Raw genomic sequence first — 20,307 nt, 5'->3', positions numbered from 1 at the left:
CTACTCAGTCATTAACGTGCAACAAAGTTAGTGGGGAAAAGCTTTCAATGACGCAATATTTATTTACATTTGCACACAATATGAGAGAATGAGAAAATGCAGCTTGATAAAATGTTTGCAAAATACAACATGGTAACCGCCAGAAACATGTAAACAATAACGCATTTAATATCGGGTGTCAACTTTTTCTTAACTTTTTTCGCAGCGTTCATTGCCAACACTTAAAATTTCAATGGTGTTACGTGGGTACTAAACAATTCTTTTACGCAATAAAGATTTCGGCTCGAACTTCATTTTCTTTTAATTCCACAGATGGAAAGGTCCAAACTTAAGGATACAATTTTTAAATAGTTGAAAGTCGGAGTTCGGGTGTGAATGCTGTATAACAAGTTGTATCGTACAGGAATGAGCACAACCACTTCCATCGCTAGAACTGCAAATTTTCACGATGATTGCTGACTTGGGATTTATAAGCGATTTTTACTCAGAAATTAATGCAAATTCCTTCGAGGAATGACAAAAATGGGTCAATTTGTTACGTTTAGCTCGTAAAAGACTCGTTAACTATTCGATATTTTTTCTACCATAGGTTGTACGAGCGAATATCTACTTTTTCGCGCTCGCATTCGAAAATTAACGTAATCATTTGAAATACGGTTATCGCTTACGTAAGTACTGATTTACGTAAGTCGAAACATACGTAACTCGGGGGATGCCTGTAGTTTGTCAGCTTGCCTAAAACGGCGCTGCATGCACTAAACGACTAGAGTTCTCATTTTTCTGAGTCAACTATCTACCAATGACGTGCGAGCGAAAGCGTATGACGCGAAATTCAAAGTATTCGAGGTATTCGAGACGGTACCTTTGGCATAACTATTCGAGATCTCGAATATCGAATACTTTCTGGTATTCGAGTATTCGCGGATACTATTCGCACATCTCTAGTTTTAAGTTATTCAGTCAATGAAATATGGAAATATTATTTATATTAATGTTATCTTCGCTCTCATGGCACACAGGTTTATCATTCCGTTTATTATACTCTTATTTTTCCGTAACGCTCATCCCGACAGACGGCATACATCGAGGCTTTTCTTCTAATTTCCTCCGTGGGAATGCAGACGAAAATTTTTCCTAGGGTGTTATTGCACAGAGGAACAATGCACCACTTGTAATTTTTCCTTACTTCACCCATGTTCTCCTTTAAACGCAACGTGGCTCTTCCAAACCTGCAGTTACTGGGCTTGGATCTTGGACTCCTACTGAACTATGACGTCACGGCCAAAGATTAGTGGGGGCGGTATTTTTTAGCCCGCGAAACTCGGGAGACTTTTGGGAGTCATTTTCTAGTGTATTAACTGAATTTTAAGCGGAAAAAAGTATATTGCGGTACTAAGTGTTTACTGTAGTATATCAGCATACTGTTTATAAAAAGTATGCAATTTCCCTATTCCTCTTAAAACATAACTGTTATTTATTTCATTCATCTCTCTTTCTTCGAGTACGTATGTCCTCATGAATGTGGGTTTTATTTTTGTTATTATTTCTCTTTCAACAAGTGGTTATTTCCTAATGTATATCGTGTTTGTATATTTAGGTTCTCTTCGTCATTCAATAAACAGTTATTTTTCAATATCAATGTCAATTTCGTTCATTTATCGTGCATATGAATGCCTATAGCTCATTGAAATTAGGTACTGTTAGTTCACGATAGCACCGATAGAGGGAGTGTCGTCATGTTTACTTTGAAGCTCCACAGATGGCTCTGATGTCGCATCGGGAAGTTTTACCCGGAAAAAGTACAAATTTTACCCATGTTTTACCATGAAATTACCCGAATTTTACCACTTAAATTTACAGATATTTTACCCGTCACCATGCAGGTTACCCATCTTTTACCACAATTTTACCCATGTAAAATTTGGGTAATAATGGGGTAAAATATCTTTCGTGCTGACTGGGAACATAGAGACAGCAACTCAGTGGAAAGAATCTGAATATATTAGACTTCTGAAAGGTTACAGCCCAAAAGATGTTTTTAATGCAGACAAAACAGGATTATTTTTTAATTTTTGTTGCCAGCTGTTCTTCAGAGGGAAGCAATGTTATGGAATAATGCTTAGCGAACAATTAAAAAATTAACATTTCCAAAGCCAGTATGTGAATAAAAGTGAAAATTCTCTATTTCCCACTATTTGCATTTTCCCGCAATTTACACTTTTTTTCTTGGGTCCCTAGAAAAGTGTAAATAAGGGGTTTTACTGTAATTGATATGACTAATATGCTTTTAGATGCCGTAATGCTGTTTGGTTTCATGATTCCGATAGCATTTGAGTCGGCTGTTTTGAAACACGATAGTAAACCATTCATACAGGCAGACTTGAAGCATAAGAAGATTACTTCCACCTTCATTCCGCCGTTAACCTGAAAAAGATAGAATTGCAATGCTCATGTGGAACCCTAAAATTTTATCACGCTCCTTTCGTCACCCAATTGCAGCAGCCACCCATCTTTTCATTACTACTCGGAAAGATAGAAGGTATGAATTTTTGAACAGATTCCGAAGTTTTAGCATTTAATAGTCTGATGAAATAGCCATAACTGGTAGCTATTACATGTATATTTGGAGCATCCAAGAAATAAGGATAATAACAGCTCATAATGCACAGTTCAGTACGAGTGAGTCTGAAGCTGGGACATTTAAAATAGACTTCTTAATGCCTCGGCATATAGCATCCTGCATAATTACATATGATTTGATCATAGATTGCGAGTGAATATGATCATTAGTGAATTAAATGTTCAAAATAATGATTTAAAACGGCTATCATGCTGCAATTTTCGCCTCTCGGCAGAAACAACCGTGGTGACGCCTGATGAGTGATTTTTTTGTGACGATGTAATTGCATTCGGTAACAACGACAACTCACTATAGCGACAGATTTCTCTGTTCCCAACAGCTGTCGTTATAAGGGGCTTCCACTGTACAACAATTAAGGTACAAAATACACTTCATATTTTAGTATGAAAGTTCTTGATATGAAAATATTAATAAGTTACATACATTATAAGGTCAGTTTTTCTCTATGTTTCCTTAAAGCGGCTTACATTTTTTATCATTACTAACTCATGATCAATAGCGAATAAATCAAAACGGATTATTTTCATCTTTACATGAATGCTCTCTGTCGCCATGATGATTTACTGATTTTGTGTCATACCATTTTGGTTTGCTACCTTCTTGTTTTATTTTACCAGAAGCATAACTATTGATACCTGAATTATTGTGCAAAAGAAAAGCTTTTCAAGTACCCTCTACATGTAACTCCATTACTATTACAAACAACAAAACGAATATAATAATTACGCTATCATGTAAAAAATGTTGTCTATTTTTAAGCATCTGGGGAAGAGGGCACCACCTTGCCACCTTGGCCCATGCTTGACCATATACTTCTATTGAGCTTAATTTCCGTTCAATGGAAAGCCTTTCTTGTGAATTATTTACCATATTTCTTAGCTTAAAAACATAACATTGTCTCCAACCAAATCTACCTCTTCCTTTAGCTAATCAACCAAGAAGATTTTCCAGCAACGCAGATGTCTGCATCTGAGGACTACCAACTGCTTCAATTATAATTTTTGATATGGGTTTTCAGGCAATAAACTTAGGGCACAAATCAAAAATAATCCAGCACAATTTAAATACCAAGCCATTCTAAACAACACAACTAAAGTTTTCTCCTCTGTGTGATTTTGATTTGCGACAATAATCAGTGATCAATAGGTCATGTTGCAATGGCGTCTTTGATCTAGAATAGTCGTCTATTAGTAGATCTGAGCTATGAGGAGAGTAAAACAAAGAAAAGCTATAAGTGCTATCACTATTTACAAGGACCTTTGGTGATTGTGTTTCCATTTCCAGGGATTGTCTGTCTTAATCAAAATTAGTTACACATGGACAGCGATTGTGGTATCTTTGTGCTTTCAATATTCTGCTATGGCTAACTTAAGCCGAGAGTGATATTCACTTATGTAAAGGAGGCTGAAAAAATACTGCGAGGCCACAGGGATGGAAGTAAAAAGTAGATTTGTGATGTTTTCAGTTTCATGTTCAACAGCAAGACACCATGTCAACCATTCCTGTATTCATTTTTGCAACTCATTGAGGTGAATAAAGACAATAACTTCATATTACTCCAGTCAGGATTTTCCAACCCCAAACATGAACACCATATACAGCTGCATGATTCCTTGGCCCTCCCAGCAAAAGACGAAAGTCGAGCTTGGATTGCCTCGAAAGCTTCTTCAGACATTATCATCTGGCAGAGATGATATGAACTTTTGCTGGGCTCCAATGACCTTAGAGCCCCGAGCACACAATCATGCGTAATTACTACTTGGAGCACATTATTAATTACGCGAGAACATGATTTGGAGGTTTGTGAATGGAAAGCATCGTCACTGTCACATCGCATTAATCTAGTTTTGTGCGATACAACATATTGTAATGCGATACCTGTTTTGAATCAGTTGATTAAATCCGATTGTAGACATGCATAGTTCCTTGAGAAACTTGAAGATATGTAGATAAAATTGAGATCAGAATTATCTTCAATACTGAGGTTATTCTGTGTGAACTTAAAAGACAACTGCGAAAAATCAAGATTAGCCCAACCTTTTGGCCTGAGGTTATGCTGCTCAAAAATCAAAAAACTGCGTAAAATCAAGAACAAATGTAAAATTGAAGTTTCACCATACTTTCAATATATACCTATTCCCTATACTTTCTGGCCAGACTTGAGTGTCACTGTGAAAAAACAATTCTTGATGTAAAATCAAAGTGCGTAAAATTGAAGTTTTACTGTATTAATTCTAACATAATGATTTCTCTCACTAGAAGAAGATAATCTATGTAAATAACACTGATTATTGATTCCCACATTTCGAAAATGATTCTGAGATGGCAGACGTTTTCCTGTCTTTCCCTGTCTGATTCCACTGCCAGTGAAGTTGGAGTATTATCACCAATAGTTGGGGAAGATCATTTGTTTGACCCTTTTGAAACCAAAGACAGTGTTATAAGAAATAGATTGAAAAAAATAAAAAGTCACGCATCCTGTGGACTTGACGGCCTTCCGGGGGAACTAATCAAAAGGTTGGGTAATTTTCTAGTTCCTTTTCTTAAACACTTGTTCAGGGTAATAATTAACAATGGTGATTTACCCAACGATTGGAAACAATCATACATAGCTCCCATCTACAAAAAAGGGCCTCGAGATAGTGTTAATTCCTATCGGCCGGTTAGTATAACGAGCATCGTGGGTAAATTAATGGAGCATCTGATTGCGGACTATATCAAGGAGGTCTTAAGAAAAAAGAACTGGTTTTGGGAAGGACAACATGGTTTCCGTAGGGGTTACTCCTGTGAAAGTCAATTAGCATCTCTTTATCAGGATTTGGTGGAGGGGCTTGACAACGGGAAGCAAATCGATGGGGTTCTGATTGATTTCTCAAAAGCTTTTGATAGGGTAGATCATGAGATTCTATTTAAAATAATAAGCGTGCTCGGATTGGATGGTAGGGTCGTAAAATGGATAAATTCATTTACCGTAGGTAGATCACAATGTGTTAGAGTCGGCGATATTTTTTCTGATGAATTCACTGCCACTTCAGGGGTACCGCAAGGAAGTGTGCTAGGTCCTTTGCTATTTATAATCTACGTTAATGATATTAGTGGATATATAAATAGCACAATTAGAATGTTTGCAGATGATTGCATTATTTATTGAGTCATAGACAAAACAGATGATTGTATCATCTTACAAAATGACCTAAATACTTTGGATAAATGGTCTAAAGAAAATAAGATGATCATCAATGCCAACACAACTAATCTAATTTGATTTCGGAAAGGTAGGAGTTGTGTACTAAATGATTACCATATTATGGGTGAGTAACTGTCTGAAACCAAAAGTTGTAATCACCTAGGAGTGACATTAAGCTGGGATTTGCAATGGGGACCACATATCGAAAAAACTGGACCATTGGAAAAAGCTGTATAAAAACGAAGGAATTCGCGTATAAAACGTTTGTTAGGCCCATTCTAGAATAAACGTAAATATGATGATGATGGATCATAGTAGAAATGAGTGGAGAGCTGCGTCAAACCCATCTTCGGATTTATGATCTATGATGACGGCAATTAATTCATAGGACTTTAACTTTACCGTAATCATGCTCCCTCTTGGGTATTACTGCTCCTCAAGCACGTCCGTGCTTGGGTCAGTATGGGATCCTCATTTGAATCGGGAGATCAAGCAACTAACAAAAGTTCAGTGATTAGAAGCTAGATTTGTTTTGGGAAATTTCAGAAGGAAGGCAAGCGTCACGGAAATGTTAAAAACGCTGGGCTGGAAATCTTTAGCGTTAAGGAGGAAGAAAGCACGCTTGAAGTGTATATTTAAAACTTACAGTGGTGATCCTGCGTGGAGGGACCTAACGAAGCGGTTAAAAGGACCAAGTTATCTGGGGAGGAGGGATCATAATTACAAGATTAAGGCCCCAAGTCAGCTGTCAAATAAACTAAAATATTCCTTCCTACATCGGAGGAATGGAATGGCTTGACGGAGGAAATTTTTATTGAGCCCTTTCCAAATCATGCCACTATCGATAGGATAAAAATAATTAAATTTTGAGGGCTTTAAATCGTACATTTTTTAAATTTGGTGTTTCTTGTCTTTTTTACTTTGGTCTTAGTTTATTATTGTGTAAAAATGGATTTGGAGGGGAATGTAAATGTAGACATGAATTGTTTATTTTTTTTTTTTTTTTGCTGATTTGGTGCTATGTGGACATGCATTGTGTGAAGTATTTGGTGAAAAATTTGGTGCTTTGAGGACCTGTATTGTGAGTGTGAAAAATGGTATTTTGAGGGCTTTGTAAATTTTTTTTTCTACTTAGCATTTTGTTTTGTATTTTGGGTTATGTATATTATTGTGTCTTAATGCACTTCCTAAATCTATGTTACCACCCGACTTCATGGTCAACTTGTAACTAAATATTTTAATAATAATAATAATTCCTTGTCTTTCCCAGTTTGCAGGCATCCTGCCATAGTGCACCAAAAAGAAAATCAACATGACTGTTATTTCTTTCTTAGCTTCAACTTTTAAATACAGCGATTAAAAAAATGGTGGATAAGATTATTTATATTGATGCAATTTAGTTCAGTAAAGTTTAATAGAAACTGTATTTGCAAAGAATTACCTCATTTAATCGGGGAAGAATTCGAAGAACTTCCCCAGTGCGCGTAGTGACCACAATATTGCTACCGACAGCATCCAGGACATCCACACTATCAGTGCGACGCGTCTCCCACGGACGTGCCGTGAAAGCATATGGCTTTGAAGTCAGTGCACCAACTGGGCATAAATCAATGATATTTCCAGACAATTCTGACAGGAACATCTTCTCTACATAAGTTCCCACCTGAGGACATAAAATATATTATTTAACCAAAATAGGCAATACAGTCACCAATATATATTGATACATACTTGCCAAATCAATTTTATCCACGTAAAACAAATCTGTGGCTATATAATAAAAACTTACGCATAGCATGCAATACCAATCAGTGGCAAAGCCAAAGGAGTCTACGTGGGTTCTGTAGCCCATTGGTCATAAAAAAATCTGCACAGGAAGCAAATGCAAAATTAATAAAGGGAATTGTTATGTCGTCATGGTGATTACTCTTCAATCAGTTCATTATCAGCAATATTTTTCTCTCTTCCAAGGGTATACATTTTATACTATGTAAAAAAACAAAGTGAATAGCTTAATGTGCAAACATTTTTATCAAATAGATATTTTACCACCCACTTACCCAAATCATAAATTAAATTATGGACCTGGACCTTAATAAACGATCTCATTATTTCCCTAGACACACCACATGTCATTAGTGATTAACCAGGTAACCAGGCCTTAACAGATTGCCAGCAATTACAGAGATGGAAAATCATGCTATGGTGAGTGCCAACATCATAAGGGCCTAGTAAAAATGGATTTCTTTACATGCTAATCATAAGGCCAATTGATGGTGCATCTGCTATCTCTCATAATGGCGGGGGTCTCACAATAACCCATACTTGCTTTAATGCAATTCCACTTTATTCTCACATAATTTTCAATAATTTGTCAAGGCTCACTTTCAGCAAAATGATCCATACTTGCTGAGTTCAGAGCTATTTTTCTTTTCTTCAAAATTTGGGGATACCCATTCCAATAATAGTACAATGCTCAATGTGAATGATGGGGTACAGTGAAATATTATACAGTTTAAAAAATTATTTTTACTAATTTTAAGAATTGCGACATAAGTAGGAAATATTTTTCTGGGCAAAAATTGATAATGAAGTAAATCTGTAAACTGAATATGTATGTAACTCAGCATTTAATTACAGTATAACCCCTTATTTACACTTTTCTAGGGACCCAAGAAAAAAAGTGTAAATTGCGGGAAAATGCAAATACACCCATGTCTCGTATGGCGCAAGGGATGCGTTCCTTGGGGTCTTTGCGCTATACGAATTTGCGTTATACGAGAGCGTTTTAACATAGGGAAGATAGGGATGCGTTCCTGGTAGCATAGGTCTTGGGTATTGAATTTCCTCTAAAACATCTATATTCCCATAAAAAGCCTTAGAAAACATTATTTCTATAAATATTTATAGTTAAAAACATCTTTAAAGATAGTATTCACGCATTCAAAGACTTTTATTCACGTTAAAAAAAATTCTTACGTGCTTTCGAAATTCCGTCCTGTCGTGCGGGTGGGCTAACATCTGCTATCTCAGGGGATCGTAATGCGTTGCCGGCAGTTGATGATTTTTCAAACTAGTCTAAAAACAACTATTGTGTCACCCAGGCCCTTTTGTCGCTCATCGAAATGACAGGAAAATGCAACTTTAAATGCCATTTCATAGCTAGCGGAGTTTATGAATGATAAATCATTTTAATTTGAAGTCCTCCGAGTCATTAGCAGCTACGTGAAACAGTCTTTAAATGCCTTGAAACCTGACCCAGGTTTTCCTTCCCTGAAAATGAATGAACGAGAATGCATTCTTTTCCAAAAGAATATCGTCTCGTCAACACTAGATCTAGTTGAGGGGGAAAGGAGCCACTTTCAATAACAGCTTGGAGTTCATCAGAAAATGTTGTGGCGGCTGCGCTATCAACACTTGCAGATTCACCAGCTGATATCGCCGCACTGAAAATACCTGCTTGCCGTTTAAATTCTGGAACCAACCGGAGCTTTCACTTAATGTCTCGGAGCGATTACCACTCTCGTCTTTTTGTACTGATTCACCATGAACTTTCCGTATGTGTAGACCGCTTGGTTGAAGTTGGTGCGGCTGAGGTCACTGATATTTTAGCTTCGTCTTTATTCAGAATAAGGCATCGTGAGTTTAAACTTCCGCGCAATATCGCTTTGACGCTCTCCATTTTCAATGCAATTGACCTCTCTCAAGTCCTCTTCTAGGTTAATGGTTTTTCTTGATAAATTCTTGATTTTTCTACACGCATTCCTATTTTTTGCCATATTCTCTTGGTTTTTACCCTGTATGGCTCTATCTAAATCACCTTCTTCTGCTGAACTGTATTCCTGAGACGGAGAAGGGCTATGACTGCGGGGAGGGAACGAAGCCATTGTGTTTAAGACTCTATAGCGGACCCTTTTATGTGTTGATGCTATTCATGCGCAACTCGGTCACCGCTCCGTGAATACCGATGACCTTGAAGGCTTTAGCGTAGACGCTCTACCTGGAAGTCAATCGCCCGGTAACCTACGACGGCAAAAATACGTCTCAAACCTTATTGCTGAAAAAAAACTCATTTCCACTAGCCCCACGCTTAATTAACGATCTAAATTATTTATTACCATTCTGTTAAGGAGACGTGATAAATCTTCGGTAGGCCGGCTATCTAGACCCAATGACGAGTAATACTTTTGGCAATTGCGCAGCAATGAATTTCGATTAATATATAAACAAAAAAGAAGATTTGAGGCAAGAAATAATATTAATATGCGTAAATTGATAGAAATTTCGTGTGTACTTAGCGCAAGTTCACGTTTTATCACGAGAGCGTTTAAGATTTTTGATTAGGCTACACTGCGTTGCAATGTTTCCCCGAGGGACGAATTTGCGCTATATCGAAATTGCGCTAATCGAAATTGCGCTATACGAGACATGGGTGTAGTGGGAAATAGAGAATTTTCACTTTTATTCATATACTGGCTTTGGAAATGTTAATTTTTTAATTGTTCACTAAGCATTATTCCATGACATTGTTTCCCTCTGAAGCACAGTGTTTTTGCTGGCAGCAAAAATTAAAAAATAATCCTGTTTTGTCTGCAATGAAAACATCTTTTGTGCTGTAACCTTCCAGAACTCTAATATCTTCAGATTCTTTCTACTGAGTTGCTGTCTCTATGTTATCATCTTTGCTTTCACCACTGGAGGGGGGGGCACAATGATACCACATCATACAAAACGAACGCAATTATAACCGGACCGTATTAAAAATCTTGCATATTTTCTAAGTGTCTGGGGGGCACGTGACCTCCCCCCCCATAGATCCTCCTATGAAAACCGTATTCAAATTTTGTCTATTTTTTAAGCATCTGGGGGGGCACGTCCCCTGCCCCTAAATCCGACTATGAATGCATGAACCAAATTTGAACAGGTTCTATTTTCTGCTCATGCATACACACAAGTTGGGTGAATACGCGGTGCATTTTCGTGTTCATAATTTAGACATTAACTTGTATGGGTTAATGTACTATGTAAACAGGCCTTTAAATGACACCATTTATAGGGACATTTTATGATCTTGCACCTAAAAACTATTCTTTTAGAATTCGTTCTATTTCTTCTTACCTGGAATTCTTCACACATATTCTCTATTTTGATAAATGTCCGCACTGGTTTGCATATTTTACAATGGCATCGCGATTTTTCACCACGGTATTGAATGTTTAGACTGGGAATCCGATCGGATTGCCAGTCCCAACATTCGAGTTGCTTCGCCAGCGTTTGAATCGATGCGGGTTCCGGTGTGGGAATCAACTAGCTCGAAAATTTTCATTTTCTCGTCAATTAAAAATGTCCGTTTTTCACCTCGAATCTCCATTTTCAAGCCGGATAAATTCTATTTCCTATACGAATTGAGGGTAACTTGGCAACACACGACTATCTGAACTACTCCTCGGCGATCAAGTGCGTAGTACAAACTGTCATGCGACTTCATAATTTTTGAAAGTTACAATAGTTTGCGATACACTGCTATTTGAATGGGATAATTCAAGTTAAAATAAGTTTTTTAAAGTATTTAATTAACCCATAATTGCTACGCAACTGTTGAATGAAGTCAGCGCAAATGATCCCAGTTGTCGGTCAAGTTTTATAGTTCCGGCATTTATCACGTTTCATCACGTCTGATTTCCTTTCAAACTCTCGTATCAAATTATCGACTACATGATTATTGTCAACATTCCTTCAGGAGTTCTTGCTTTATAATTATTACATAGCTTGATTGCTCAAAACACCTACTGCACCTACGTTCATATCGTGAATCTTTTCGCCGCTGACAGAAAACGAGATGACGTAGTTCAACTTTCCGACGTTAGTGGCGTTCTGTCCCGCCACATTCGAATTCTTCCCGAAAATAGTTCTCATTACGTCTCTCTCTTGGATTGTTAAATAAAAATGCGCGAAAGGGAGCCCAAAGACAGTTTTTAAGGGCTGATATGCACGATTAATTGTTTTAGTACGCAAATAATTTTTTTTTTAGTCGGCACGTCGTGATGCACATGGCGGGAAAACGAAAAAAACACGGCGTAAATACAGGGTTCTATTTACATTGGAGAGATAGGAAATCTGACGGGACCCAGAAAAAAACTTGCAATTTGCGGGAAAACGTAAATTCCGATAACGCAAATACGGGGTTCTACTGCATTTATTTTAACATTGATCGTTATCGAGCTTAATTTTGCCACTGGTCAGTCACCGTGATATCTATTTATTTTACCTCAGTGAAATCATGGTTAATTGAGAATTAAAAATGGGCAATTGAGAATTGACTGCATACACACACTAAATAGAGTAGATTTGGTAAGGAGGGAGATGTGTAAAATACTCAGCAAATGCTAGCTGAGAGAAGAGCTAGCCTTCCCACATTTATTTCATCAGGAAGATGCCAGGAAGAATACAAATGCCATAAGATTGAATGTGCATCAATAACCAAGTGTGCCTGCCATTCCAGTGGTATCAGATGTTCCAAAAATCACTGTTCTTAGGGGAGTCTGAATTTACTACAAGATCTCTACTAAAGATGGATGAGAGATTTCCAGCGATACACTCTTGGCTGTACCACACCACTTTAAACATCTCATGAAAGTAATTAACTACTTGCCAATTACCTGCATATCGTTCCCACGACCAGTGGTTCCCAGATCATCAATACCAGCAACTTCTGATGCAAATCGAATACACCTTGTACAATGGATGCACCTGGTCATTATGGTCTTGATCAATGGACCAATATCCTTATCCTCTACAGCTCTGTAAGGGAAAATGATATTTTTTTTTAAAGCTCAAGTACCAAGGTACAGTCCTGGACAAAATAACTAAATCACTTTGCATCGACTCCACTAGTACCTTGCCGCATTTCATAATGACAACAAAACAACTCTTCTTGGGACAATTAATGGCTGAGGAGGGGCTAGCCCCACAAGAGAGCAATATCATATGTAAGCCTGCTAGTTTTCCTCTCATGTTTCAGATTTCCAATTCCTAACTTTTGACTCATTAAAATTAATTAAGTTTATAAAGAAATTTCAGCAAATTTACGATGATAGTAGTGAGTAGAAGACATAGTGACCTCAAATTTTTGCATCCGGAAAGAAAGTGATACCCTATTTCTCGCACAGAAGGATTAATAAACTCCACTTCTGCACATAACCACATATTGATAAATATAAGCACTCCATTAATAAACACGGATATTTCCTTGCAACGCAAATCTTATAATATCTTTAAAAAAAAAAGATATTATACAGACCAACAGTGAAAACTGGGGCAAGTATGCAGTAAGTGTACACAAATTAATCATTAAATCCCACATTAATTGAATCAATAATAAATTTGCAACAGGAAAGTAACTTCTTCCAGTTAGTGCATGTATATTCATGCATAAATGAAATATTTGTGGGACGTAACCAAGGTCATCAAAAGGAGTACGGTAAACTAAATTTCTTTGAGATGCAGAATTGGCACCACAAATGATGACCTGAAGCATGTCAGCAAAGTATGAAAGAATTCATCACCATGGGCAAGTACATTTGAAACTCATTCATTTGCTCAATTTCAAGTTATTCCTGAAATTATTGCCTATTTCATATTGAGTCAATAAAATACACTTACCACAAAAGCAACTTAGCTGCTGGCAGTGCAATTTCCATCATTTTATGATATCTGAACAATTTCCTTTACCACCACTTTTATTTATTATTATAGAATTATAACTATATATATTATTAGAATAGAATTATACATCAACTCTGAACATTGGCATATGGACATAAACTTATATTATGCCAATCATGTCAGTAATGCACGAGGTGAATCACTTCAAACTACAGAAACAAATATAAAATCTTCTGCAAACAGTAAGCATCACATGGTTCATGTTAGCCTCAACCACGGCACAGCCATTAAGCATGCTATAGATTCCTCATACAGTAGACTCTCGTTAATATTACCAACATTACTACATAGTTCTCGTTTTTATGAAGCAAATCGTTGGTCCCGACGAAAGGCCCATCCAAGCTATAGGAAAAGAAACGCTATTACGAAATTTTCGTTTTTACGAAATTACAAACCTCAGTCCCGGTCCCAGCGGTGACAAAATGAACTTTATTACGAAGTTCCACGCATAAGCGATGGCATTTAGATGGATATTCACCACGCTAAGTTTTAATAATCATGCCGCGTTTAAGTTCTCCTCGTGCACTGTGACCAAGAGCGTCATTTATGGTTCTTTCTTCACCATACACGCAACGTCATGTAATAAGCTTCATTCCTGGGGAATCATGGTTACTGACTCATTACAGCTCGTAAATTTGATGTACCGTTAGTTCTCTTCCTACGCACATTCGATTCACGAACTTTCAGAGATGACAGCATTCAAAAATTTCAAATTTGGCACCTTTTGATTTAGCCGTTGCTATGCGGTGCAGCGTAGAGGAAATCGTACTCTGGGCATAATCTGAACAAAGTATCTGACCAATATTTCTCGGGTTTGCAGCCAGGTTAATGCTTTTATACAAGCCGACGATTCGGGAGACGACTTGTCTCCCATTCTCAAGGCTGTGCTACTTTATGCAAGTCCTATTTCACACTAAATTGAAATACGTCCCGAAACGTCGGCTTGTATAAAAGGTCGGCTTGTATAAAGGTCTTGGTGAGAAAGGGAGACATTTCTATTGTTCTCGCATAACTTGATACAGTGGAACTTGGTTAGTACGTTCCTCCTTAGTATGGTGATTTCTCTCAGTCTCGGTACCATCTGAAGAATAAACAGGTAAAAGTATTTGGTTGGTACGTTTGCAAAAGTTGTGCTAGTATTTGGATTGTACGTTTGAAAAAGTTGCGCTTTTCTGGTTACTACGCTCAACTGCTTGCTGTGACGCAATCCAAAATTCGTTCTCCACAATCTTCTTAAGGGTAGTAAACCCCTGAAAGCCATTAACATTCTTACATTCATTCCACATCTATCTTTCTATGACCGTGACTTATCCAAATGCATTTCTCAATTCTTGTGACGTGATGAATAATAAAATGCGGCCATTTCTCAGGAATATCTCACTGTGCTAAACTGCAGCCAATGAGAAGCCCCAATTTTCCCCACCCCGAGCTCCTCACCTTCTGTTGCCTTTGGAGTACCACACACTGCACAAATTTTGCGAGTAATCAATTATTGCTATTGCACGAGTTATCATAGCGAGTGCAGTTAACCTTTTCCCTACCGTACACGTATATATACGTGTGGACGTTTCCTGACCCGGGAGACCACGGCCGTATATGTACGTGTGAGATTTTCCCGGTCAAGAAAACGAAACCCGTATATATACGTTTTCTAGCTCTCCCCCTTTCAGGACGGTCGTGGGTTTAGGTCGCCTTTGTCTCGGGACCTAACGCTTCGGGGTTTAGGATTAACCCTCCGAATCCGGGAGCAGGTACCCGGACCCTTCGTCTTTTATAACCCCTCTCAGTGGTAAGGGACAGCGGTCATACAATTGTTTATAGAGTCAATTTTCGAAATAAATATTTGTTCATTTCTCAAGAAATATAAACTAAGAATTGAATTGTTTGTCTTTTGAGCAGCGTTTAGAATTTTTAAACGAAATTCTACGACAAATATTAACTTATATCTCGAGTTATGTATAAACATCAACATGGAAATTGTTGCTGCGTTAAATGCTTTGATAATGGCCTTAGAACTTCGTTTAAAATTTGACAATGCTCAGATAAAAATGAGGAATTATATTCTATGTCTGTAATTTACGTGCAAGCAACAATTATCCATTTGCTAAATACATATAAGCAATACATAAGTTGACCGCGAACCAATGCCGCAGGTATGGTCGTAAACCCGGAAAGGAGGGAGCACAACTAATCTCGGAGTCCTAGATAAAGCTGAGTCCCACCGTGGAGGGGTCGAAAAAGGTTCAGCGAGACCCTTCTTAACGATTGCCCACCAAAAATGCTCCGTACCACGAGAAAGAAGAGTCTCTAGGGGCTCGGTACAGCAGTCAAGCTAAGACGAAAACTCCGCGGTCTCGAAAGGGTTAATTGAAATAGTGGATCACACAATAGAAAAAGCAGAAATTACACCTTTTCCCCAAGAAGAGTGGAGTCAGATTGCTGGAGAGGTGGATTTCAACGAGTATTGCGAGTGTGATGATGACCTCACTGTTTGCCAAACCATGTCAATCGATGAAATTCACGAACAGGAGTTGAAAGAAATTGAAGATGGAAGTGATGAAGATGATGCTGAGCAAGGAAATGAGTCTTATCCAATTCCCACTTTATCTAAACCAGGTGAGGCTGTAGAGCACATGCGTCATCCTTTGACTACTGTTGCGGGAGCAGACAACGCTTTGGATCTCCACGCTAAGCTAAGCGTAAAAATACTTGATCTTGGCACGAGAAATAGAAAGCAGACGACATTAGACATATTTTAATGTAAATTTAAATTGTATAATATAAAAATCTTCTAGCAATGATGCATAAAAATCTTCTTATAATCTAATAATCTTGTGCGCTATTAATCGATATATCGATAGATATAACAATTGATTTGGTTTCATTCCAGAAGCGAATGTGCACGGCTGTTGCCGTAATTTAAGGCCAATAAAATTTTGCCCAATTTTTATGGTGTTTAAAAAAACCAATTGACATACTCAGAGTGTTCACGGGAGATCGATGCCGTTTTAGGGAAATCTATGAAACATTGTGATTTTTATTCACATGGATTTCAATGTAGTGCTCATTTGCTTGATTTTAATTGAAAAGAGTTCAGGAAGACGATCCTACCAGAACTTCTGATAGTAATAATAATTACGACGGCTTTTCCACAGATTGTAATTACCCCAACTGCTATTATTTACAGTGCAACCTCGATATAACGACACCCCACGGTGTACTAATAAACACTCGCTATAGCGAATTGTCGCTTTACCGGAGGTGGAGCAAATAATAGCCAATATACCTGTTGCGAACAGATATACAGGAACAGGAGTGGTGCGGCGACAGATAAACATCTATCCGATAAACGTAAGCATAAATCCAGACGATAGGCTTTGTTTTTTTTCATCACTAAATTTCCTTACTCAAACAATGACTAACTACTCAAACAATTTATAAGCGCCGCACTGAATAAAAATCATGGAAAGCATTGTTTCGTCAATCATTATGCCAATGCACAACCGACGAAGCCATTTTTTCTATGCCCTTAATTAGTTCATTTACGTGATCATTCTATTATTTTGGTATTTTCCACTGAAAATTCAAAAATTAATTGATAAAACAGTATCGCGGTTAATGCCTCAAATGTTTCCATTGGTGTACGTTTATTGTTTCTGTACGTTATGCGGCAGTGAAGTGAAATAACGCATTACATTTGTTTCTACATGCGAAAACGGTGGAAGGTTGTATAACGTTCCCGCCTTGGAAGACTTTTTCTATCAAATAATGTAATACCTACATAATCTACGGTAAAAAGTTTGCTAAGCTTGGAAAATGATGTGATTAAAATTGCCGTTGTTGAAAAAAAGTTTCTTTTTGAGTGTTACGCTCGCGACGTATTTGAAGTAATACACCGAGTTTACTACGGCACTGCAAACGAGAGTTAATTGTTCTGCGAGTTCTTCCAGCGGCCACCAGGGGATGCTCAGCTACCCACGTGACAAAAGAGAGCGCCAGTACGACTCCGACCACTGACGCGAATAGTTCACCCTTGTAAATCCGCAACGGAGAATAAACATGTCCATCCGGGCAATTCACGCTGAGTATCATTGCTTCGTACATCCTAAATCATTGCTCTGGGCGCACTACCTACCTTTAGAGGCATCATTGCAAGAAATATCTCATACTGCAAGGGTTTTGTCGAGGAGTTGTATGTAAAAAAAGTTCCGTTTCGTCTATGTTATATGACGCGGGGAATACTTCTAAAGATACTTACGATCGGAGTCCTTTCTTCCACGACTTCGGGTTTACACCGCAGGCATGACCAGCAATTATGAGGGGAGATAACGCTTTGGTGCTTCGCATTAGTATAATCAACCTTCTGCACTCTTAAAATTCTCGATTCGCAATCTATCCCTGAAATGTTCCGCTTTAGGCTTGGGCGTAGCCCCTTTCTCAGAAGTTCCCGCAGATTGGAATGGGCAAAACCACCCGAACAAAGCTCCTTATAACTATTCATCGTCTGCATTCCTTGGGCGCTTCTGTGTTTTTATAATTTTGCAGAGCGAATAGGAAGATAAATTAATTTCGACACTCTCATATTACTCCTTTATTTTTATTTTCTCACTTAGACGTGTTTGGTGTTTTTTTGGCCATGGTGACTGCCATCAAATGCTTTCTATTCACGCAACTCACGGACGTGCGGGTATGCTGCCGACTGCTTTCTGCCGTCCGAGGAACAAAAGAAGATGAAGCATTCGCGAATGCTAATGCCACAATATTTTCACCAAAATTAACTACTTATTTATCGAACGACATTTTACCACATAAATTTGAGACTTGAGAACTCCATTAACTTCATATCTAACAGATCGCTAGAAATTACAGAGGTTAAGAAGTCTTGATGAAAGTCTTCCGGCGGTGAAACCCTCGCTATGGCAAGAGGCAGCACAAAAAGGGTGTCGTAAAAACGAATTTTTTAACACGCTTATTATAGGGTCAATTGACGGTGCATCGGCTATCTCTCGTTACAGCGGGAGTGTCGCTATAGCCCGTACTCGCTTTAACGAGGTTCCACTGTACTTTCCTCGTTAGCACGTATTCCTGGTTAGTACGTTCATTTTTTTTGGTCCCTTCAGAAACATACTAAACAAGTTCTACTGTATTTTCTTCCAAAGCTAAGGTCTTTGCAATATGATCCCTGCACCTTCTGAGCTGGGACCTTCTGTTTGATTTTAGAGAAGAGGAAAGGGGGGAGCTGAGTGCTGAATGGAGGGAGATAGCTGATTTAGGGAAATGCACAAATGCTTATTATTCTATGCCACTGAGCTTCTCCATCTCTAAGGGAAAATTCGAACTACGTGTCTGTCGTTATTAGCCATAAATGATACATTGTATATAATTTGTCTCATTTTCGTTAAACGATGGATGCAGGAAGATAATATGTAGGGACTACGACCTTCAAACGATCAATGCAGGAAAATGATACTTCGGGGAACGATAGATGTGGGAAATAATTACATTGTCTGTATGGAACTTTTTTTTAGACCTGGAATAGTGAATGATGAATGCAGGAAAACGATCAATGCGGGAACAATAGGTCAGGGTTCCACTGTATATGACCTACCACTATGCTTCACTATTGTATGTTCTAGCATGGAAAATATGCAAGAAATTCTATGCAAGCACTTTGGTTTATATACCTTAAAAATGCTGAAGGGGATAACTTGGATGCAACAGCTGCAGGGACGACCGAGTGCCTTGCCTTGATTGGCACACATTTGAATACAAACGTAAGGTGGCCAAACTCTCAGTGCTTTTGGTATAGAAAGGTCAAGCTGGTGGAGTAGGCTTGAGCTAATCAGCCAAGGCTCCCCTAGGCGATTTCTCTGCTTGCTAGGGCCAGAAAGCTTTTAGACACTTCAGTAGAGCTAAGCTAATAGCTTAGGCTGTAGCCAAGTGGGAGAAGAGAATTCCTGGACTGCACAGAACGTGGGATTGCTCTATACACAGAAAAAATTCACAATCCATCGGCAAACTTTTAGAGAACCTGGCCATTAACAAGCAAGTTAAGTTGAACGACAAACCTCTCTTCTTAGGAGTGTATGCTTAGGAACAAAAATGGTTCAAGAATAAAATAAAGTAGCTAGTACAATAGGAATTTGATGAACAATATATGTTTCGTGCATATGAACATGTGAAGGCATTAAAAAAATAATTTTCACCTCTTTCCAGAGAAATTGATGTCTGTGAACCTGGAGCGATCACTGCCAAAGGCCATGCTTTGGTCCTGAAGATCACATTCACCTCCCTGGTCACAAATGGGGCAGTCAAGAGGATGATTAACCAACAGGAACTCCATAATACCTTCACGAGCTTTGCGTGTCATTTCCGAGTTTGTCTTGATTCTCCAGCCTTTCATTACAGGCATGGCACATGCTGCAACAGGCTGAATTAAAAGAAAACGGTAAACATTTATACACTAATAACTTTTGCACATTACTTCATTTAAAAATTAAGCTTACAAAATATACAAACATATGTTTTAAAAGTGTTTAATTGGGAAAGACTGTTTCCTCGACACCTTCAATGAAAAAGTTAATCGGATTAAAGTAAAAAATTCATTATCGAGGGAAAAAATTACACTAATAACACACTATTCTTACTCGGTCAAATTTATTGCTTAAAAAGTAATTTAGGAGTAATTAAACAATTCATTTGAGACAGAGAGGCTTGAAAAGATTAAAAAGAAACTTTCTCTACTTGACCTCTC

At 38.0% G+C, this 20,307-nt stretch overlaps 1 protein-coding gene across 2 annotated transcripts in view; it reads right to left on the bottom strand.

Annotated features, from left to right (window-relative positions):
* The window catches only part of LOC124171324 (NADH-ubiquinone oxidoreductase 75 kDa subunit, mitochondrial), a 151,010-nt gene that overhangs the window by 117,931 nt on the left and 12,772 nt on the right, over positions 1 to 20,307 (bottom strand). For both annotated transcript variants that reach the window (XM_046550471.1, XM_046550472.1), the window contains exons 4-6: positions 19,760 to 19,983; positions 12,488 to 12,629; positions 7,270 to 7,491 (exon numbers count right to left, since the gene is read on the bottom strand). In XM_046550471.1, coding sequence (XP_046406427.1) covers positions 7,270 to 7,491; positions 12,488 to 12,629; positions 19,760 to 19,983 — 588 coding nt within the window. The remainder of the gene's footprint in view (positions 1 to 7,269; positions 7,492 to 12,487; positions 12,630 to 19,759; positions 19,984 to 20,307) is intronic.

This window comes from Ischnura elegans, chromosome X, assembly GCF_921293095.1.
Source record: "Ischnura elegans chromosome X, ioIscEleg1.1, whole genome shotgun sequence".
In the NCBI taxonomy this organism is placed as follows: Eukaryota; Metazoa; Arthropoda; class Insecta; order Odonata; family Coenagrionidae; genus Ischnura; species Ischnura elegans.
The sequence above is the reverse complement of the archived record's forward strand: the minus strand, read 5'-3'. Positions and strand labels throughout refer to the sequence as shown.